This window comes from Peromyscus maniculatus, chromosome 8, assembly GCF_049852395.1.
Source record: "Peromyscus maniculatus bairdii isolate BWxNUB_F1_BW_parent chromosome 8, HU_Pman_BW_mat_3.1, whole genome shotgun sequence".
Taxonomy (NCBI): domain Eukaryota; kingdom Metazoa; phylum Chordata; class Mammalia; order Rodentia; family Cricetidae; genus Peromyscus; species Peromyscus maniculatus.
In genome coordinates, this window is record NC_134859.1 from 35,384,123 (window position 1) to 35,407,525 (window position 23,403).

Sequence of the window (23,403 nt, forward strand, 5' to 3'; positions counted from 1 at the left end):
AGATCTACTGTGACTCATGGTGTGGTCTTTAATCATCTTAGGATGTGAAAGGATTCATTGTTTCATCATGTGAGCTTTGGTGACATGTCACCTTGAAAAGCTGTTTTGTAAGACAGAAGCTTTTGATCTTGCCAAAAGATGGACTCAGGACATTTTCCTCTAAATGACTAAGAAAAGTAAGTTGTTTTTTGTATTTGTTTTTTTCCTTTGTTGCACTAATTGAAGCGGTCAGTATGACAACGTAAACACAAGCTCTCTGGAGCTAGCAAGGCCGAGGTCTGAATAACATTTCCAGAAGTTAAATCTGTAACTGGAGCAAGGAACTAATAATCACCTCTTGGGGTCGTCCAGATTACTAGAAAAGACTATAAAGCGATTGGCAGAGAGGATTTAATTAATCTGGGTATGGTAGCTCATATTTATCATTCCGGCTCTTCTGGGAAGGAGGACCAGAAGTTTAACCCTACAGGGTTAGGCAGTATTTATGGTGTTGGTGGATTCTCAGACAGCTTTGCTGTTTCAGTTTTGATCTCATGTAGCCCAGACTGGCCTTGAACTTGCTATGTAGCTGAGGATGACCTAGAACTCCTAATCCTCCTGATCCTCCTGCCCATAACTTCTGGGATTACAGGCCTGTGCCACAAAAGTCCAGTTCTCAGAAATTAAAATTATACATATACACATATCAAAAATGTATTATGTCTTCTGACCACAAATGTCCATTTGTCCAGTAACTGTAATAGAAAGGAACGAGACTGCCATGGTCATGACAGGAAGAATGCCTGCAGGAGTCTCAGGAGGAACTTGCCCATTCCTTTTGTTTTGCAGGCTGAGGGGCGAATGCCTTGAAAGGGTAAACACCTCCTAAGCTTGTTTTCAGAGATATATTCAGATAAACTTCTCCAAATCCAGTTTAGAGCGGAGCTCCAGGTGACTAACACATCCCGTCACTGAGCTGCCCTGGCATCAGCCTGGACCTGGCACAGAGCCTCTGAGGACTCTGTGCTCTGATGGCTTCTGCCTGGGGCTGAGGTCCCGGGAAGGCTGAGCAGTGACTGGCAGGCGGAGTCCGATGGGGGCCCCACTCTAGGATGAAAGGGAAGGGTCAGAGGTAGGCCCTGCCCAGGGCGGCCACTCCCAGAAAAACTCTTTTTTAAGAGGCTGACACGCGCCATAGACTCAGGGCGGCCCGCCAGGTTCACCTAAGAACAGAAAGAACCTCCACTGGACAGCCTGACAGCCCCTCGTTCTACATACAGGTGCGGTCCGCGCCGCGCAGCCGCGGTGTGGATGAGCGAGCCCCCCCCGCGCCCCTGACGTCACAGACCCCGCCCCCTTGCGGGATCTGTGGGCGGGCACGAGGCTCCGCGACGCATGCGCGCTGGCTGGGCGTAGGTGGCGCTGGATCCACCTGAGGAGGTTGTGGGGTGACGGCGCGGACGCCATTTTGTCGGTGTTTGTCGCAGCGGCTGGAGAGAGAGAGGGGACGGCGGTTTGGCGACATTTCTCGGCCAGAAGGCCTTTCGCTTTTGCGGAGGTGAGGCGGGCAGGGCCTCGCTGAGCTAGCTGTCTGAGGGAAGAACGGGCTTTGGGGAACCTCGGCGCCCGGGGGATGTCTTGTCGGGGCGCCGCTCAGCCGGCGGCGACAACACCCGAGCCGCTGCGGTTTCGCCGCTCAAGTCGCCGCGGCCCCCGCGGGTCCCGGGTTCGCCCGACGGTACCGGCCGGCCGCTCGGGGCTCGCTCACCCGAGGTCAGGTCAGGGGCTCGGCCGGCCGTGGTGGGAGCCGGTGGGGAGACGTTAGCGGGGCCCGGCCCCGGTGTCGTCGGGAGTCGGGCCACCCGACCCTCTCCTCGCTCCTCCCGGCGGCCTCGGTGGTTTGCGGCGCTGGCGGGTGTTGCAGAGTCCCGCGGTCGCCCTGCGGGTCTGCGCCAGAGGCCCTGGCCCGCTGCCCGGGGGAGGTGGAGCCGCCGCTGCGGCCAGCCAGGTGCCCGGGGGAGGTGGGGCCGCCGCTGCGGCCAGCCAGGTGCCCGGGGGAGGTGGGGCCGCCGCTGCGGCCAGCCAGGTGCCCGGGCTCACCCCCAGCTCGGAGGAAGACGCTTGGGAAAGAAGGCTCGTCCCTTGCGGCAGGCGGGGCTTTTTTCCCCTCCCCAAAGACCTGGGTCTCCCTGACAGCCCTCGAACTCACGGCGATCCTCCTGCCTCTGCCTCCCGAAGGACGGGATTAAAGGCGGCCGGCGCCACGCCCAGCCTGTTTGGTTAGTTGTTTTTTTTTTAACCCGCCCCTCCCCTATACCAACGTTGCAGAGAACGAACCTTGCTTTTACGTTGTGACAGCCCTGTTGCTGAAGTAGGTCTGTCGGCCCTCCAAACCCCGTGGACCGGTAGTCGCCTCGTTTTCTGTTAGAGCTGCGGCTGTTTGACCCAAGTTTGAACAAGCACCCGAGGGGCCTCCTGTTCCCCACTTACAAAATGCAGCCCTTGGAGAGACTGGAAACTCATGTCTTGATGTTTTTAATCCGTGTGTTTAGTGTGGAGTTGACAGATAACATATGGTTTTTAAAAGGATGGTGGCGAACCATATTTCTAATATGTATATATACATATTGGTTCCATTGCATTATTTTATTGAAAGATACCAATAATTCTAGCATGTAGGTAGGGCTGTTGTTTTTTTTTTAAGTATTAGAGACAGTGTAATATTTTAAGGTAGCTTTCCTTCCTGTGTATGAGAAGGAACTTCAATCATATATGAGCCCAAAAATCTTTTACTTTGCCTTATAAGTAAATATTTGTTGGTTTGTTTGAGACAAGGCCTTACTCTGCAAACCAGGCTGACGTCGAACCCACTGTCTAGAGCTCTGCCTGCCTCTGCCTCCCAGAGTGGCATGTGCCACCACACCTGACTAAGAAAATTATTTCTGACCTTTGCTGGAGATAAAGTGGGGATGGGGGATGTTCAGCGGGAGTGGTTGGGACTGGGACCAACTGCTGGATTTTAAGTAGTGAATCTAACTAGAGGAATACAGCTCTTGGCCTCTCCTGAGGAATCCCTTTTAATTTTAATGTTTGCATGTTAGTATAACTTGAGAATTCTGTCTGGTAAGAGGTAAACGGGTTGTGGCGGTGTGGAATAGAAGCGGGGTTGGGGGCAGGGAGGACACTGAAGCAAGCAGTAAGTCTTGTGAAACCCTGCATAAGGGACGGTCTGATGAGTCATCAGAAGCTGTGAATTTGCCTGCTGTTATTTAAGAGCCTGTAGCCTAGTGATAGTGCTTAGTTTAACTTGAGATTCAGGATTCAGTTCCCAAAGAAATGGAGAAAAAAAGGCTTAATCGGACCAAAACCTAAATGTAGTTAAAATACAATTTTGATATAGAAGGAATGGGTCAGCAGAATGCCCGTAGAAATAGAAAGATGAGTACTTCTCTGAAGAAAGTTTGAGTTTTTGGCTTTTGTCTCAAGTAAATTATTATTATTTTTGTACTTTGCCATGTTGAAATAACTATATCAAAGGGAATGCTTGGCTTTCTTTTACTGAGACACCTAGCAACAATCTAGAGATGTGTGTGGCTTAATCCATCCTTTCTCTTTTAACTGAGCTAAAAGAGAAGCCACATTATCAGAAAGATGCCTGATAGACACAGAACTAGAAGGAAGAGAATAGAATTTACTGAATATTTGGGCAGGGGATACAGGTCAGTGGTAGAATCCTTGCCTGGCAATTAGGAACTCCCTCATCCCCCATTACATCCTCAGTAGTCAGGACAAAAAAAAAGAATATTGATATCACACCCTATGGTGTGATGCACACCCTTTCTTAGGAGCACTTTGGAGGAGAGAACTGAAACTGCCTTTTTTCCACGCTTGGGGTTTAAATAGATTTGTTGGCATATTTTTCAGACATTTAGGCAAGCTGAAGGTGGTTAACTAAATTTGTGTCTTATTCAGCTCCTTTGGTAAGTTATCGTGTTCTCTCTCTCTCTCTCTCTCTCTCTCTCTCTCTCTCTCTCTCTCTCTCCTCTCTCTCTCTCTCTCACTCTCACTCTCACACACACACCATTTAAACTCTGCTTCGCAGAGTTCAGAATTAAAGATTTAACTAGAACTGCAGAGACTGGCTCAGAGGTTAAGAGTGTGTATACTGCTCTTGTAAAGGACCTTAGTTTGACTATAGATTTAGGGAATCTTATGCCCTCTTGTGGCTTCCATGGGCAATTACACTACTCATGTGCAGCTTCTCCCCCCCCCCCCCCCCCCCCCCCCCGCCCCCCATTAAAAAAAATGAATCTTTTACAAAACTGCTCTGGAGAGCAGGATGGTTAAGTGAATAAAGTGCATACCTTTGATCTCTGAGACTCACATGATGAACGGAGAAAACTAACTCTGGCAAGTTGTCCATTGACCTCGTTAACGCTGGCATACAGCATTCACACACATGTAAAAGGGGTAAATGTTAGATAGTGAGCCAGGCTGTACATAGGAAATTGTAGATGAAGTCTGGGCATTGTTACCATTATTATCCGATGTCACTGGTCAAGCCTCAGTTTGAGGATTGGTCCAATTCTGGCAGTTGGAGAAAACAACTCTACAGAGTTTGAAGAAAAAGACACCTCATTAATGAAAGGCTCTTTACCTTTTAACCAGTCACTTCCTTGCTTCTCTTCTAATTATTTGTATTATACTTTGCCAGGCTGAAGGACATTTGTGATACTCTTGGTGTGAACTAGCCCTAACTATAGCGAGGGTGCTGGGTTTTTTGTTGTTTTTGTTTGTTTAAAGATTTATTTATGTATACAGTATTCTGCCTGCATGTGTCCCTGCTGGCCAGAAGAGGGCACCAGATCTCTTTACATATGGTCGTGACCCACCATGTGGTTACTGGGAATTGAACTCGGGACCTCTGGAAGAGCAGTCAGTGCTCTTAACTGCTGAGCCATCTCTCCAGCCCATAGGTGCTGTTCTTATATTCAGATCTGTGTATTCATTTCAGTCTTAATTTTTGAAATCCAAATTCAGAGGTGGGATTGTAGCTTAGTTGGTAAGAGTGACCTAATTAAAACATAAGCATAAATAGAAGGTAACAAGAAATAATCACTTTCTGCCTAAATGCTTTGTCTAAGCTTGAACTATTTTGTGTGTCGGGGTGGATATGTACATTCTGGTTCATGTGTAGACCAGAGGTCAACATGGGTATGTTTGTTCATGGCTTTCGCATTATTTTTGAGGCAGGGTATCTCATTGAACCTGGAGCTTGCCAATTAAGTTAAACTGGCTAGCCAGCGAGTTTCAGGGATCTGTGTCCGTCCGTTCCCCCCCCCCCCCAGGTCTGGAATTACAGTTCTGAGCTATGATGTCTGGCTTTTAATATGGATGTGAGTGATATGAACTCAGGTCCTCATACTTGCACAGCATGCACATTACTGGTTGAGTAATCTCCAGCCCTTGAGCAATTTTAATTTTAACCCTTTTTAAAAAAATTTAAAGGATAGCCAGATGCATTGATGCATGCCTTTGATAACAGCACTTGGATGTCAAGGGCAGGCAGATCTCTTTGAGTTTGGGGCCAGCCTGTTCTACAGAGTTCCAGGACAGCCAGGGCTACAGGGAGAAACCCTATCTCAAAACAAAACAAACAAACAAAGCAAGCAAAAAAATTAATGAGTATTTCTGAAAGCAAACTAACTTGTGGATTTGTCCTTTTACTAAGTAGTGTAAGAAATGTATTAAAGGCTCAATGTTGTCCATCATTTAGTATTAGATCAGCTCCATTCTTCAGTCATTTCACATAGCAGTGGTATTGTGTTCTAAGCTTTGGGAAATGTAACTAAAAAGATTTTTAAGAGCCTGTGTGGCCCTATGTATAATTATACAATCATCTTTAGCTTTCCAGCTCATTCTTTACCCCTCCTCCTGATTAACAGATGCGGCATTCCAAACGAACTCACTGCCCTGATTGGGATAACAGAGAAAGCTGGGGCCATGAGAGCTACAGTGGAAGTCACAAACGGAAGAGGAGATCTCACAGTAGTACACAAGAAAACAGGCATTGTAAACCACATCATCAGTTTAAAGACTCTGATTGGTAAATGACTTGTATTTTAAGTTCTAACAGTTTTAACAATTTATCATTTGCTTATATAGCTTTTATCAAATTTAGAATTCAGGCAACAAGTTTATTTCAAAAACAGTTACAGAGTGCAATAATTGGCTAGCTTCTATAGTGCTTGGACTATATCTGTGAATAAAATAGTTTCTCATATGTCTGACTGGGAATGGTGGGGGACAGATGCTCAGCAAGTGAATGAAATAAGGCCTCTGGGGATGTATGTAGTTCAATGCTAGAACACTTGGTGCCTACTATGCGTGATATTTAAAATCCTTAGAAACCCCTTCATCAGAAAAGGAGAGGGGAGGCAAAAAAATATATTCAGTAACATACAAAGTTGAATAATAATGATACCCAGTAGTGGTTTTAAGTTGTATAGGAAGGTGGTATGTATATTTGGGTGTGCAAAAAGTGTTTCACAATTGAGATGTCATAGAGGGTGGTTAATCCAGGTGAGAAAAGCAGCATATGCTATTTGAGAACATTCAAGTGCTTTGGGGATTTTAGTCACTCATGTTCTACGGGTTATAGTTATAGAAGAAAACTAATGGGTATGTCTGTTGGAGATTTTTAGAAACTTGCTATATTTTGAGAACTATTTCTTTCCACGGGCATTCTCGGCTCATTTAGGATAGAGCCTCAGTTAAAAAAAAATGGGGGGAAGTCTTGTTTATTATAATTATGATATAAAATTTGGAAGCAATATGTTAAAAAAATTAAAAGAACCTTAGTTCTAACTAGTAAAGAAAGGCTAGGTGAGTAGTTTCTTTCACTCTGCCTTCCGTTAATTTCCCTTTCTCACTTGTTTTGTTGGTTCTATGTTTTCTCCTTGTTTGTACAGATGTTCGATGGGGGCTGGTTACCAGATTGCTTTCTAAATTAGCCAGCTGGGGTTACTTTAAAAAACAGTATGTAATTTTTTTTTCCTTCTCTGTGCTAAACAAGAGTTGTTCTGCCAAAGAGCTTGTTTGTAGTTCTTGTACAGTAATCACGCTTTATCAAACAGTTACGTAAGGGGTAAGGTTTATGGCAAGATTCAATGGCCAGATCTTATTAATGAACAGTACACAATACAAATTGTACCCCATTATTACAATATGCAAAAGTACAAAATACTCTGTAAGGCTTACCCTCTTACAACTAATTATTCATAGTGCTAGTGTATATTATATATGTGTAAAGGTTGATTTCAGTGATTTATGTTCATAATTAACTATAAAAACCAAGTCAGTCCAAATAGCCAGTAAGCCAGCACTGCCATCTTTGACATTGACACCAGACAAATTTGGTGGTGGTTATTCATCCTAATCCAGAATATTCATTAATTGTAAAAAAAAAAAATACTTTTTGAAAGCTAAATATTTTAACAAAATTACTGGGAAATTGAAGCAGCAGCAAAGCATAAGAAAGGAGCAGGATGGAAACCATTGCCCATTACTTGACTGAATTACTTCTCACTGTCTGTTCCTAAAGGATCTTTGTGTGCAAATCTTTGCCTGAAAGTAGATTCTAAGAAGAGGCATTTTCAAGTTAAAGGGTATGAAGTCTCACAAGGTTCTTGTTGCATATTCTCATTTCTTTTTCTAGAAAGCTTGTAACATGCTCCTTCATGCTGTCTAGTTTTGTCTGTTTTAAATTGTTTTCTTAATCTGAATTTCTAAATTTCTAGTGAATTTGTTCAGTTTTATGAAGAATTTTTACATCAATTGTTTTATGTTAAAGTATGTTTATTACTGATTTACAAGACTTTTATTATGTATTAATTATTTTAGCCCTTTGTTACATGAATTATAAAGCCTTTTCCCCCTGATAAATCTTTTGGCAGTAGCCTGTGAGTTGATCTCTTTTTTCAGGAGGCTTAATTAATACCCAGAAGACTAACATAGCTGTAAATAATCTTTATATATTAAATCCAAAATCCTTCAGTGTCGCCCCATAACACAGAATACCGAGTTTTATACCTTTGATAAACTAGAAATCACCTAGGAGGTATGCAGACTAAGATTCAGACTCAGTGTGATCTGGGTCCTCATTTATAAACTATATTCAGTATTAGTGCTAGTACACTGTCCTTTCATAAACACCTTTAGTTTGGGGGCGGGGGGGCTTCTAGTGACATATTCTCCTGGGTGAAAATTGGCTCTTGATGCAGTCATCTACCTGCTGTCTGCAGAGTAAAGTGTAGATACACGCATTCTAAGCCTCTGGCTGGTGGTGCTCTCTATATAAGATGGCCCTATGCTGTTCTGGAATTTCTTCTACTGTCCACTTTGTCCAAATCCTGGCTTTCCTTTAAGATGCCTATCTGCTTCCGTCTTTGTCATGAATTCTTCCCAAATTGAATTCCTTGCTTCCCTGAGTCTAAGCGATCATTTGCACCTTTTCAACATTTTTTTGCATTTGTCTATTTTGAGTTTTCCTTTTCTTTTTCTTTTCTTCTTTTTTTTTGTGAGTAATCTTAAATTGTTCATTTGTTGGCAGAGACTTTGCCTTATATGATTTTATTTTATCTCCCACAGGACCTGTGTGGAAATAAAAGCAAATGTCAGTGCACTCAACAGTTTGGGCTGTTTTGAAAAGCTACAATGAAATATTTACTAGGCAATCAGTGGATATTTTTTAAAAATCAAATCTGTTCTTCTGTCTACCCTGTCCACAGCTTGTATAATTCTGTAGACTTTAATCTTAACCTTTGGTCTTTGGTTGTCATAAACTGGAAAAGTCCTTCTCATGCTAGTTCTACTTAACGATAGTACATCACCACCCCATTTTTTATCATTGGTAGATTGTATTGGAGTGTCAGCAGGGCCGGTTTCACATAGTATCCCAGTTAAAGATTATCAGTCTAGTTTTTTAAGGTAGACTTTTGGATGTGGTAGAGGTGGGTGTAATACCTTATAAAATTAAATAGGATGCCCTTAGAAGTATGACATCTAGCTTGTTGTGTTCCATCTAGGTCTCTGTTTAGACCAACTGACTCAGGCCCAGAGTTTTATCCTAATAGCCTGAGTTGTTTCTCCAGAGGTCAGGAAGAACTTGAGAATGGTGCTAGGCAATAAGAAGGCCCAGCCTGAATTAGTGCCGGTCCTGTTGAGTAGTTGTCCTAGGGATGTTTCTCTCTAGTTCTGCTTAAACCAGCACTTGGGAAGAAAATGACAGCATATTCTGGGGAGTGTAAAGGGGTTGGTGGGGTCAGCCTCAGCAACATCTGTCACTCCATTGCTTGTCAGGATTATTTAGCTGATTTGTCTGACTGGGCAGGTGTCCCCTCTCTCCCTCAGTGCTCCATGTGCATCCCTCTTGAAGCTTCGCACTCTGTTGAAGAGGACACTCATCCCAGGTAGAGGGGGGATGGGAAACTGGGCCAATTGAATCTGTCCTTTTCTTTCCATCAGATCAGGACACTTAACTGGGATCCATTGACTTCCTGAGGTCCATGACCTCCATGAAGTTCTTGCCAAGTTTTGTTTATGCATTTGTACATTTCTTGGGGAAAAGGGTCTACAACCTATCCCATCAGGTTCTCAAAGGGATCTAGAGAAGCACTGTGGCACTAGAAAATGCTGTTTTCTTTTCTGTATCTTGGGTATTTTGCAAGAGTCACAGGAAATTAGAAATGCAAACTCGAGCTGGAGAGATGGCTCAGCCGTTAAAAGGCTAGGCTCACAACAAAAAAATATAAGAGATGCAAAGGCAAACAGAATGGATGTCCACAGTCCTGGACCCTTTCTTGTTAGGAGGGTCAGTTTTAGATGTGTTTGGCACACTAGGCAGGCCTCAGAAGTTCTGGTGTCTGATTCTCAAACGGGTAACAGAAAACTTAGAAAAGAGAGGAGATAGAATAGGTGACATGTAAGGTGGTAGTGACAGCTTGAAAAATCTTAGTTTTTGCCACTAGTGTGCTCTGCAACAATGGCATATCCTTTAGGGATCTTAACTGAGTCAGTAAATGAAAGGGCTGAAAGACATTTAAGGCTCCTCGCATCTGTGATACATAATATGGAAGAAGTCTGTCGGGGATATCCAAAATGCACTTACATTAAAGGGGAAAGGAAACCTTTTGCCTTTCTCTAAATGTGTGGCTCTGAGGGAGAGGGAAAGGAAGCCAGTTTCAGGTTCCTATGTTGTAAGATCAGTGCATTTCAGAACAGGTTTGTGGGCTTGGTCTTGATTTTTCAGGAGGTAAAGGAACATTTAATTATAAGTATATTGTAATTGAGGCTTTGTTCCTTGGCATGAATTGTTGACAGTAATTTTCTAATGTATGGGATTTTTTGTTTGTTTGTGTGGGGTGGGTTTTTTTTTTGTTTTGTTTTTTGTTTGGTTTTGGTTTTGGTTTTTTGTTTTGTTTTGTTTTTTTGGAGATGGTTTCATGTGGCCCAGACTGGCTTCAAACTTGCAGTGTACCTCAGGATGACCTTGAATTCTTGATCCTCCTGCCCTCACCTTCCAAGTGCTGGGATTACAGGCATGCACCAACATGCCTGGCTATAGAAATTATATATGAAAAATATAGACCTATTTGTTTAAAGTTATTAAGCTGAGATAAGCATAAATTTCATCTCATCGATCTGAATCGTTCCTTTTATTGAGTTAGCCATTTAAGCCAAGAATTCTTGAGAATTTTGTTTGAAACCACATTATTCCAGAATGAAGAGAATAATTTGAAATCCTTTAATGTGTTTGCAGTCACTATTTAGAAGCAAGGTGCTTGAATCAAAGAGATTATCGGGACCGGAGATACATTGATGAGTATAGAAATGAGTACTGCGAAGGATATGTTCCAAGACATTACCATAGAGACATTGAAGGCACTTACCGAACCCACTGCAGTAAATCCTCAATCCGAAGCAGGAGAAGCAGCCCTAAAAGGAAGCATAATAGACACTGTGCAAGTCATCAGTCACATTCGGTATGAGTGGTTTGTTTTTATTTTGAGTGGATTCTTGTTTGTAAGGCTCTAAAAGAACAGTGATTAAGTTTCTAAAAGTTTCTTTAATGCTATTTGGATATGCTGTAATTTATATTCATATTACTTGAACCCTTAAAGGAAGTGAACACATTCTCATAACTGACACCTGGGTATTAGCTAGTCTTCACTTGCCCACACTTACTCATTCTGCAAACCAGATTATGAGTTTGTTGGTTTTAATAGTAAAAATATCTTATTTTGTGGTCTTGCAGTATATTTAAAAAATGAGGCACCCATATTTTTCTTTGAATATAAACATTTTTTTATTTTGAAAGAATCTGCTTTACTGATAATTGGAAACAACTCAGGCAGGTCACACTGTTGGGTGCTTAGCCATTGCTGACTAGTGTGTAGTCTAGCACCTCGTTTTCCTAGTACAGCATTGTCTGCAGTTCATTTTGCTGAATTTGTGAACCTGGGTGCTGAGTGGGAAATAAATTGAGAAAGCCAGACATTCTTATTCGTAAATTTTGAGATGCCATTTCCCTCTCCAAGTTTTTTCCTATAGAACTAGCATTTACTAGATTGCAGATTGAAATTAGCCTTTACTTCCCCCTCTTACTTTGATGTCCATTTTTAAATGTTGCTAAAAGAGAAAAATTTCAACTAATCTTGACATTTTTCTGACTGACTAGACAACTCAACTCACAGCATATGGTTATAGCAGAAATAGTAAATCTTGACATTGCATTCTTTAAACTTCAGACTTCAATTAAATCAGTATTTTAAAGAGACAATTGTGTTGTTTTTTTCTATTGCCACTTTAAGTATCTTATCTGAAAATCTGTTCCTTGCCATGTTTTTCTTCTGTAACATAAACTGTGCCCTGTGAATTTCTGGGGACTGAATTTGAAATTGCTCCTGCCAACTGTTCGTGGCCTGGTGCTTATCTGAATGCCTGAATATCTCCCCGCTGAATGAATTGCGTATTCTGCCCTGAATTCACTCTGATATATTGATTGGCTGGACGATCTTGGTGCTGCCCACTTGCCGTTCCAGAAGAGCCACCGAAGGAAAAGATCCAGGAGTATAGAGGATGATGAGGAGGGTCACCTGATCTGTCAAAGTGGAGACGTTCTAAGAGCAAGATGTATAGAATATTTTTCAACACTTTTTAAACTTTGCAGACAGAATAATCTTTTAAAGAATAGTTTGTCAGCGGGGGGCTAAAGACTCTTCATTGCTTTTTTGTTTTGTTTTTTGTGGGTTTGTTTGTTCTTTTGTATTTCTTCTTTTCTGTAGAATTTAAATATTTCTATTCTTAAAATTCCAAAATAATCAGTGGAGTTTGAGATTAGAGCAAGACAGATAGCTCTATCTAATTGCTTTGTAGCAGCTGAAAATACAATAACTTGAGCGATGAAACCTTAGTTATGCTTTGCTAGAGATCATTTGGAAATATGCCACACTTAAGCATTCATTGTTTAACAACTGGATAATTGTACTCGGACACTTAGACCTCTCCTTCTCTCCTCACTTTAGATGAAATCGTGGACACTTTAGGTGAAGGGGCCTTTGGCAAAGTTGTAGAGTGCATTGACCATGGCATGTAAGTTTGCTTTTTTTTTTTTGAACGTTCTGATGAAATGTATTTTAAAGTAGTTGCTATGAGCTTTCCTGAGAGGTATTCAACCTAATTTCTGGAACTCAATATCATTTATGTGCCATAAGTATTAATTTTGTTTTGTGCGATGGCAGTTTCTCTCAGATGGAGGTTACTCTGTAATTAGAGTGCTCAAGTTCTGTAGGGTTCAGTGGCTTTTAGATTGCAGAGTCAATAAAGTACACCCAAATTTGCATATTAAAATGTATTTCCTAAACTACAGAGAAAGTCTGTTAGGACCTATGAAGTGTGCATTCTTTAGTGGGATATACTGACCTACCTCATTGCACCATGTCCGTTCAGAACCTCTGTTCTGTCGTTTCACCACTGTTTTTGTAAGTGTCTTAAAATAATTTAGTGAAGCTATACCTTTCTAAAATAACATCTGAATTTTTTTTCATCAGAAATAGTTGGAAAGAGTATAATTTTCCAGCTTACTGTATATATCAGTAGTTGGGGCGGGGTTGGGGTTTGTTTGTTTGTTTGTTTGTGTGCTTGGTGCGCGTTTTTGGTTTGTTTTGGTTTGTTTTTTGATTTTTTTCAAGACAGGGTTTCTCTGTGTAGTATTGGCTATCCTGGAACTCACTTTGTAGACCTGGCTGACTTCGAACTCATAGAGATCCGCCTGCCTCTGCCTCCCGAGTGCTGGGATTAAAAGCATACACCGCCACTGCCTAGCTAGTAGTTTTGAAAGTAAAGTTTATCTGTCTTTAAACATATTTGATGACTCTTAGTATTATAGCCACTTGATCTATGATCAGACTGCTTGAGTTCATACTTGGAAATGTTTTATTGTTGAGCTTGGTGTGTGGCTTAGTGGTAAAGCGCTTGGCTAACTTGGGCAAGGTCCTGATTCCATCACTAGCCAGAAAAAGTTTTAGCCCTAAATTTCCTTTCATTCCATTGTCTATGATTTTCTTTAAATACTGTTTATACTCTTTAAGAATTAATCCTGGAAATGTCCCACTACTCTTGCTGTAGCTATTTGTACGTAATTGCAAGAATGAGTCTGCTTGGGGGGTGGGTGGGGTTCACTAACTTGTAGATAATGTCTTTACTCAGCTGTTTTATTTCTCTCCCAGTTTGACAGGCTCACAGCAATCGGTTCTGTATCATTGTATAAATTGCTATTTTATTGTATGAGTAGTTGGGGCTTCATCTTTTGTGAGAATGTCTTAATACTCATCTGCCTTTGTCATTAGAGTGAGGCATGTAGGAGTGAGTCCCATAGTTGAGTACTAGCACTAGCACCTGTGCCTTGTCTCTAACACAAAGTAGATCCAGCCTAGCAAATAGACAAGTGCTTTGAATAGCAACATACTCTGATTCTTTTTGTGTGTGTGTGTGTGTGTGTGTGTGTGTGTGTGTGTGTGTGTGTGTGTTTTACTTTTAAATTTTTGTACAAAATATAAATGTAAATTTTTAAAAGCAAATGTTAAAACTCCTAAGTATTATATGAATGATTGCTTTGTTTTGAAAAGATGTTCTGGAACCTAGTATTAATGTGCTCTGAAAGATTTAGAACAATAATATGGGAAAGTTGTAATTACAATTGTATTTTAGGAGGCTGAGGTAGGAGTTTCACAAGTTCAGTGTCAGTCTGAGCTACATAATGAGTTTAAGCCCAGCCTAAGCTACATAGAGTAAAATCTGGTCTCAAAAACAAAACAACAAAAGAATGTGCATTTCACAGGGTGTGTAGTTTTATCCCACCACTTGTATATTTAGCAGCATCATCTTTTGTTTTTAAGGGATGGCTTACATGTAGCAGTGAAAATTGTAAAAAATGTAGGCCGTTACCGGGAGGCAGCTCGCTCTGAAATCCAAGTGTTGGAGCACTTGAACAGCACTGACCCCAACAGTGTCTTGTAAGTGTACATCGAACCACAAGCTGTCACACTGTGTGAGCTGCGCGCTTCTGTGCACTCAATTTTTATTTTGATCTCTTTTAGCCGATGTGTCCAGATGCTAGAATGGTTTGATCATCATGGTCATGTTTGTATTGTGTTTGAGCTGCTGGGACTTAGTACCTATGATTTTATTAAAGAAAATAGCTTTCTGCCATTTCAAATTGATCACATCAGGCAAATGGCCTATCAGATCTGCCAATCTATAAATTGTAAGTATTCGTGAGTACACGGTATATTTTATTGTCTTTATTATCTAATCAGGTTGCAGGTAAAGCTGAAATCCCTTTTGACCCCATATCCTAGCATTGGTTAAAAATCTCTAAGACTAATGATGGTTTTCTGTTTTCTTTGTAGTTTTACATCATAATAAATTGACTCATACAGATCTAAAACCTGAAAATATTTTATTTGTGAAGTCTGACTATGTAGTCAAGTACAATTCTAAAATGGTAAGTTAAAGACTTGTTTTAATTTTGGGTGTTGTCTTTAAAATTAATTTAGCTTGGTGATCCTTGAATGAGGAATTTCACTTCTGAGCCTGTTTATATCTGATGTTCATCCACAAATGGAGTAGAAATAGGATGTTTGTATCCCAGCTGGGGAGAGAGGAGGGAGGATTCATTTGCAAGCTTTATGAGTAGTGCTATAGAATGTTTTATGTCTTTATTGAATTTCATCTTCACTCAACTGTGTCTCTAGAAACGAGATGAGCGCACATTGAAAAACACAGATATCAAAGTTGTTGACTTTGGAAGTGCAACATATGATGACGAACATCATAGTACTTTGGTGTCCACACGGCACTACAGAGCTCCAGAGGTCATTTTGGGTTAGTAGATACCAGACTTCCTTACACTCTTAATTGTTGAAGGTCATGGTTGACTAAAATGATGCTAGCAGGATATAGAAATGAGTTTTGTAGGTTTCTCCTGTGTGACAGTGTTTGTGAAAGGTATTCTAAATGCTAATGATTTGTAAACCTCAAGTGATCATAACAGTGGGTATGTTCAGTAAGGGCATCATAGTCTTGTGATTGTAAGGTTACGTAGTCACCTATTTCCACTCTATCGCTAAAATAAGGCTCTGGTACAGATGCCCAGGACTTTGTTGGCTGACTTAGAAATGATAGATAGGGAGCAGAGGAAAGAGACTTAAGCAAGAGTTTCTGTGTTAGCCATTGTGGGAGAAAGCTGGAAGTGAAAGGGCAGAATTTGAAACTCAGGGTATATATTACACCTCAAAACTTAGAAGTCACTGATAGAATTGGGGGCTTGGAAACAGGACAGATGAGATATTGTTGCTACAGATGTGAAGTTGGAGTCACTAGAAAAGGAATCTGGAGTCTGATGATTAGAATACTAAGTGTGGGTGTGTGTGTGATGTTCCCAGGGTGAAGGCAGATTAGAGAGGAAGGTGCAGTTGGATGTTACAGTTGAGGGTTGAGGGAAGGCAATTGCCTTAGATGTTAGCAGTCAGGTAACATTGGGGAAAGGGTGAGAAAAGCAAGATGAAGTTCCATAGTATCAGAAGTGATTCATTGAGTAATGAGGTGAAGGGCTACAGTTAGTCACCTGAGGAAAAATATATTGAGATGTAGTGATTGAAAACTTTGTCAGAACTCAAATTCTAATGTCTACCAATGTTACTGTATTGCTCTATAAGTTTTCCAGTGGTGAGCATTGTGGAATGAACAAAAGTGACTAAATCGGGGCCAGGTGTGGTCGTACCCACCTATAATTTGACCACTTGGTAAGACTGAGGAAAATACCAAGTTCCAGACCAGCCTGAGCTACGTGCACTAAAACTGTAAATCCTGCTGTTGTGGTCTCCCAGATAGACTGTAAAGAGCCCCCAAATGTGGGGAAGGGTCAGCAGTTTAAAGTTGTTCCATAGTAATATGCCTATGTTTGTTTTGAATAGCTTTAGGTTGGTCTCAGCCGTGTGATGTTTGGAGCATAGGCTGCATTCTTATTGAGTATTACCTTGGGTTCACAGTCTTTCAGGTATGTATCTAATACGTTTTATTTGATGGTCTTGAATGAATTTTATGTTAAACATGCTTTATATTTAACTTCCATACTGGAGATTTCCCATAGAGCATTATTGAAAGTAAAACATAAATATCATCCTTCTGAAACCACAGTTGATTGAATTCCTACTACTAGTGAGGTTGTAACTTGTTTTGAATATGTGTGACATCTTCAATGTGTAATTCATGCAGAGTTCATGTTAGTGTTCTGGTTTTTCTCTTTTGTTTTATTGAACTTCTTCCAATTTATATTGGTGTCAATGTGGCTAATTGTGATTCTGCTCTATCTATGCTAACCATGTTTCCAAATACATAAAAATAATAAAAACATAAAAATGTGGAACTGACTAGGCATGGTGACACCTGCTGATAGTTCTATCACTCAGGCTGAAACAGGAGGATCAAGTTGTGAGGCCTCACCTACCCAGTGAAATTAAGGCCAGTCTTGGCTGCAAAAGGAATCTGTCTCACAAAACAAAAACAAATGTGGGAGTAAGAATATTTATTCCTGTCAGTAATAATGTTTTAAAGGCAATATGCTTGGGCCCTGTAGTTGATAACTGTAAAAACATTAAACACAACACACAGTCTCTGCTCTCTAGAACAAAGATTGACAAACTGGGCTATTGTAAAAGCCTCTGCTCTAGACTAGACACCATTTCACCTGTGTGGATAGCTCTGCTTCTCTGATGTAGCAGCTCTGTGCCGTGTCAATTTTGAGTAAGATCCTTGACTTGGGTTTGTTGTCAACTTTGCTTATTTATGAGCTATGTGCCTTTGTCTTAATCTCTTTGAATTTTAAACAAAGCTCAGAATTATGGTAAAAATTGTTGGAATGGCTATATTACCTGGGATAAGTGTCAGTAAATGGTCTAGTTAAATAATTCATGATATGGAAATTGTTGCATTATTTTGTTAGACACTTTTCATGTTGTTTACTACGTAGATCTTACCAGTCTATCTTGGACTGTATTATGTTTGCACTAGACAACCTAGCTCTTTCAGTATCGTTCATCTTGGAAGAATTTATAATGTTAATTGTGTAACTGGCTAATCTAGTCTTTTGGTTGTTATTAATTATATTTATTTATTTGAAGGAGTGCACACGTGTGGAAGATAACTTGTGGGGTTGGTTCTTTTACCATCGAGACCAGGGATGATCTTGGCAGCAAGGGCTCTTTACCCATTAAGCCATCCCTCTGGCCTTAGTCTAGTTCTTTTTAATTTTGGGTTTGTTTTTTTTTTGTTTTGTTTTGTTTTGTTTTTTTTTCAAGACAAGGTTTCTCTGTATAGTCCTACCTGTCCTAGAACTCACTCTATAGACCAGGCTGGCCTCGAACTCACAGAAATCCGCCTGCCTCTGTCTCCTGAATGCTAGGATTAAAGATGTGCACCACCACAGCCTGGCTTAGACTAGTCCTTTTATATCAGCACATATTTTACTTTTCTCTTTTATGTGTATCTAAGAAAGTGGAGAGCTAAATTCCCTTTTCCTGATTTTTTTTTTTTTTTTTTTAGACTCATGATAGTAAGGAACACCTGGCAATGATGGAGCGGATATTAGGACCCATCCCAGTGCACATGATTCAAAAGACAAGGTTTGTCTAAGATGCATGCAATGGCCTTTGCTTAGACTATAGAAAATGTAATGCCTGTTTTAAGGGCTGTAGGTTTAGAAGGAAAAAGAAATTTTGTACAAGTGATTACTAGGAGCTATAATCTTAGCATTTAAAAGTCGTTTTCAAAAATAATTCAGTATTTTAACTTGTGCTCTTGTGGAGAAGGGGACTTAATTTTAGTGCTCAGGTTACTTTTATGTAGATGTTTTTGTAAGTTGATAACAATACATACGAGAGCCTGTTCTTACTGGAGTCTGTCAGTCTTGTTTGAATTTCCTGTTGTTGCTAGCCAGCTCTGAACCCTTGAACAGGATAGTGTAGTGTTTTCTAGCTCACCTGGAAAGTTGTTACAAGATTTCCATCTCCATCCAGATCTGGTGATTCACAGCCAAGAGTCTTCCTGTGTAAGTGAGCGTTTTCTCATTTGTGAACAGCTTAGTTGAGATAACTCAAATTCCCCAGGGTACATGAAAAAGGAAGATCCCACATAAGTTGTCATGTATAATTGTTGCCAATATTTTAAAGACTTATACACAGGTAAAAATTATATGTCTGTACATTTAGTGAGAGATCTATTCTGTCTTGTCCCCACTAGGGGACAGATGTGGAATTTTGCTTATTTTATTAATTTCAACTTCTTTTCTCTTACAGGAAACGCAAGTATTTTCACCATAACCAACTAGATTGGGATGAGCATAGTTCAGCTGGGAGATATGTTAGGAGACGCTGCAAGCCATTAAAGGTAACAGGAAAAAAAGATTATGACTAAGTAACATTTCCACTCATGTCTTCATTTAACAAGACCATTTTCCCCAGGAATTTATGCTGTGTCACGATGAAGAGCATGAAAAGCTGTTTGACCTGGTTCGAAGAATGTTGGAGTATGACCCAACGAAAAGGATTACCTTGGATGAAGCATTGCAGCACCCTTTCTTTGATTTATTAAAAAGGAAATGAATGGGAATCAGTGGTCTTCCTATATACTTCTCTAGAAGCAATTACTTAAGACTGTGTCAGTCAACTAAACATTCTAATATTTTTGTAAACATTAAATTATTTTGTACAGTTAAGTGTAAATACTGTATGTTTTGTATCAATAGTATAACTACCTTGTTAAGTATGGTGTTGATAATGAATGCAATATGAGTTAAAGTGAATTTTCCCTTTTGATGTTAATTGCCATTTTTAAAGGCCTTTGGAATACCCTTTGTGTCCAGTAATTAATGTGATTGGTCTTGTCTTTTGTACATGAAGGTTGACTCTGCAGTGATTCTTTTTTTCTTGAGTAAAAGGAAATCTTGACCACTTTGTGTGATTGAGTATTCTTTATATACCTCTAATGTAGAACTTTTCATGACAAAGGTGTTTTTTGTAATTGGTTATTGATCGTTCTAGGTGGGCAGATTTTAAAAACCAAAACTCAGAAAAATTAGCATGCTAAAGTTTCATTAAATTTTGTTTTCTGTTCTTTGGGTGATGTCCACAGGCCCTCATGGAAAGACACCCAGTTAGTCCATGACAGAGTTTAATCAGGCCAAACATAGATCATTTAAGACTTAAATCTTAATTTTTCATTGCAGACCAATTTGAGCTGTATCTGTCTATATTTCAAACCACAAATATGTGGAGCTTTCTTTCTTCTTCATGACAAGTAGTAAAGCCAGGCTGTCTAGAGGCAGTTTTCCTAGTACAGTAGGACTAGGAACTTCAAGGCTATAGCTCCATGTCAGAGAGTTCCACATAAAGCATATTTAGGCTTCTGTTGTAGTCCACATATCAGCATGCACCACCTTCAGAACATTTCTAAAGTCACTGTTTAAAGATAGTCCTGAAACTGGCATTGCTACACAATGTTTCCATTTTTTATTTTCCATCCTAGTCTTCAGTCTGCTTCCTGTGCTTCCCCTAAGCCTGTCTTTCCCCAGCATGGGCTCCTGGGTCCCATCTTCAAAAACTTCTCATTGGCTGATGGTGATGTAAAAGGAAAGATGGTCACATTTCTAAAAAGTCAATGGCTGCTTTTGGGGACTGGAGAGATGGCTCAGCACTTGAGATCATGTACTGTTCTTAGTACCAGAGTTAGATTACCGGCACTATGTTAGGCAAACATAACTCCAGCTCTAGGAAATCCAAGAGCTGCTGTCTTCTGACATCTAGGCAGCTGCACTAATGTGCACATAATCACACGTAACTAAAACAATGTTGTTTTTTTTTAAAGTAACGGTCTCTAAGTCCATTTTCCTTTGAAAGTTAACATTCTTCACAGGGTGTTTTACTAACTTGTGTTCTAATTCACATTTTAGGAGTTACTGTATGTAGAAGAAATGAGTAGTGGTCAGGGTGGTCATTCTGGAAATGTGCTTTGCTGAGCATTACCTCCTCTGAGCTCTCAGCTGCCTGCTCCTACCTTCCTGTATTGGTGCACTCAAATTCTGGAAGGTTCACTGCTTTTCACAGTGTTTGCAGCTTCAGCACTAAAAGGAAAAGGGCTTAGACTGGCAGATATATGAATGTGGATCATTTGTAATGGAGGTAATTTTTTAAAATATTTTTAAGTCTTGGATTATGATCATATCTCCTTAGTCCCTTTTATCTCCCATTCCCTCTAGACTCCTTCCCTATATGTTTTAGTTTTTTTAAGAGGAATGTTATGCTCTTAAAAGATGAAAGTTCTCTGATAGGACTATACTTGAGTTATTGGGGGAGGCTGGTTCTTTATTAGTAATTTTTTTTTCATCTAAAAAACCTTTTTTAATGTAAGATAGAATGAGTCCCCCTCCCTAAATATATAGCTCAGCTTCAAAATATTAAAACACTTGGCATTTTTTTAAGTCAGTCTACTGTTATGTTTAAATACAAATGTTAGATACCATAGTTCATAATTCTATATTTTAATAGACTTAAATATATATGTGTGTATAATACTGCTATCATCAAACAGTTGTGTTTGGGCTGGCAAGGTAGCTTGGTGGCTAAAAGCATTTGCTGCCAAGCCTGACAACTGAGTCGTCATGCATGCCTTGGGCCCACACCCACCTCCAAACAAATAAATATAACGAAATCAGCAAAAAAAAAAAAAATCTGATGTTTTAAGTCTAAGCTTGCCTCAAAACGTTATCTTATACTTGGGCTGTTATATTTACAGGACGCAGCCAGGATGACACATTGACATCTCACTGGCCTTTGTCCTTCCTGTGTTTTATAGTTAAGGAGCCGTCATGTGTCCTTTAACTTATTTTAGGCTGTTTTTCATGACTTTTGGTGCCTTGGGTGATAAGCAGCTATTCAGCCTTTGACAGTTCAGAGTGTGCATCCTCTTAAGCAGCATGTGGCATCCTACCTCTTAGCACAAGAATGACAGCACAATGAGATGACATCTCCTCTGCTGAGCTTTGGTCTTCATGCATTCTATTCAGCCATATAAAGTCATACAAGGTGTCACTATTTTTGTTTTAAGCCTTTGAAGTGTCTTAATGAGATAGCTTTGTTTTGAGACAAGGTCTTTCTCTAGCTCAGGATACCTCAAAATCCTCAAGGTGATCATCCTGCCTCAATCATTGTGGGGCCAGAGCTAGTATGTCTAGATTTTTATAAGATGTGAATGTTTTGTTTTGGAGACAGGATATATAGTCCAGGGTGGCCTTGAACTTGCTATGTAACCATAGTTAGCTTTGAACTCCTGATCCTTCTGTCCCACCTCCCAAGTGTGGGATCACAGGCCTGCATCCTCACCAGCACAGCAAGGAGTCTTATGTTTATCCAGAGACTTAGGGTTTCCTTTGTGTAAGTTCATATTTCTAGTGTGGTTTTCCTTCTGCCCTGAGTTATGGCATTAACATTTCTCTTTACTGTGGCTGTGATGATGACAATGAATTCTTTTAGCTTTCGTGTTTCTGAGAGTTTTCAACACCCTCCCCCCATGAGACAGTTTCATTAACCCATGCTGGCCTTGAAGCTTTCAACTCATGGTCTTCCTGCCTCAGCCTCATGAGTAATAGGATTACAGGTATGTATCATTGTCATTGTTGTCCTTGCATTCAGGCTGGGTCTGGAGTTGTGTTGATGAAAATGGAAGGTTCTCTACCCTGTATGTTATATGTACTGAGGCCAGGAAACCTGCTGTTTTGTTCCTTTGCATGTTTTTCTTTTTTTCTAATTGCTTTTAAGTTGGTTTTTCTTTACCACTCAGTTCAAACAACCTTTACTGTGCCTTGTGTGGTTGTCTTCATTGCATAGCCCACCGATCGATGCCCTTGGGCCAGAGAGTGTGGGGTCCCCTGCTGTAGTATGCTCTGCCTTATTTCTTTGAGAAAGTCTTGTCACCAAACCTGGACCTAGTCTGACCTGGCCAACATGCCCTAATCTTGTCTCTGCCCCACACAGTGCTGAAGTTATACTTGGCTTTTTGTGGGGGTTTTAGGAACTCTTAACTCAGATCCCCATGCTTGCAAAGCGCAAGAACTCTTCCCCACTCTCTAGCCACCTTCTAGTTTTGTAGGTTTGTAAGTGTTTTGCTTGTTTAAATGTCTGTGCCCATGAAGCCAGAAGAGGGCATTGGATTCCCCGGAACTGGAGTTACAGATGATCATGAACCACTGTGTGGGTGCTAGGAATTGAACCCATTTCTCTGCAATAATAGCAAGTGTTCTTTTTCTTTCCTTATTTTAGGTTTATTATTTATTTCATTTGGGTTTTTTCAAGACAAGGCTTCTCTGTGTAGCCCTGGCTATTCTGGAACTCACTCTGTAGACCAGGTTGACATCGAACTCTGCCTGCCTCTGCCTCCCAAGTGCTAGGATTAAAGAGGTTTATTTATTCTTATTTTATGTATATGGATATTTTGTCTACATGTATGTCTGTAGGGTGTTATATTCCCCCAGAACTGGAATTACAGATGTTTGTGAGCCACCCTGTGGATGATGGGAAGCAAACCTGGGTCCTCGGAGAGCAGCAAGTGTACTCAATTGCTCCGAGCCCAGAGTTGCGGTTTTTTGTTTTGTCTTTAAAATTTCAAATTTTCATCTTCTAGAATTTGTTTTGGGTCTTTTAAAAAAATATCTGTCATGGCTCCTTACCTTTAGTTCCTTGAGCATGAAGAATACAGTCCTCACTTTGATACCTTTGTCCACTAATTCTCTTGTCCCTGCCATTTCTGGATTGC

General features: G+C 40.4%; 1 protein-coding gene across 15 annotated transcripts; it reads left to right on the plus strand.

The window, feature by feature from the left end:
* Positions 1 to 39: 39 nt before the first annotated feature.
* Positions 40 to 19,547, plus strand: Clk4 (CDC like kinase 4). Of its 15 annotated transcripts, none has more exons than XM_076578301.1 (15): positions 116 to 176; positions 5,925 to 6,085; positions 6,951 to 7,017; positions 9,391 to 9,449; positions 10,799 to 11,021; positions 12,081 to 12,171; positions 12,564 to 12,630; positions 14,436 to 14,552; positions 14,637 to 14,803; positions 14,949 to 15,043; positions 15,294 to 15,423; positions 16,515 to 16,597; positions 18,142 to 18,221; positions 18,894 to 18,984; positions 19,059 to 19,547. In XM_076578301.1, exons 4-15 carry the CDS (start codon positions 9,397 to 9,399, stop codon positions 19,197 to 19,199), a joined length of 1,338 nt encoding a protein of 445 aa, XP_076434416.1. In that variant the 5' UTR covers positions 116 to 176; positions 5,925 to 6,085; positions 6,951 to 7,017; positions 9,391 to 9,396; the 3' UTR covers positions 19,200 to 19,547. The 15 variants fall into 15 exon arrangements, with proteins under 15 accessions (XP_042139882.1, XP_042139883.1, XP_076434421.1 ...); XM_076578302.1 differs by lacking the exon at positions 116 to 176 and adding an exon at positions 1,404 to 1,537; XM_042283948.2 differs by lacking the exon at positions 9,391 to 9,449 and having other exon boundaries at positions 40 to 176.
* Positions 19,548 to 23,403: the final 3,856 nt, after the last annotated feature.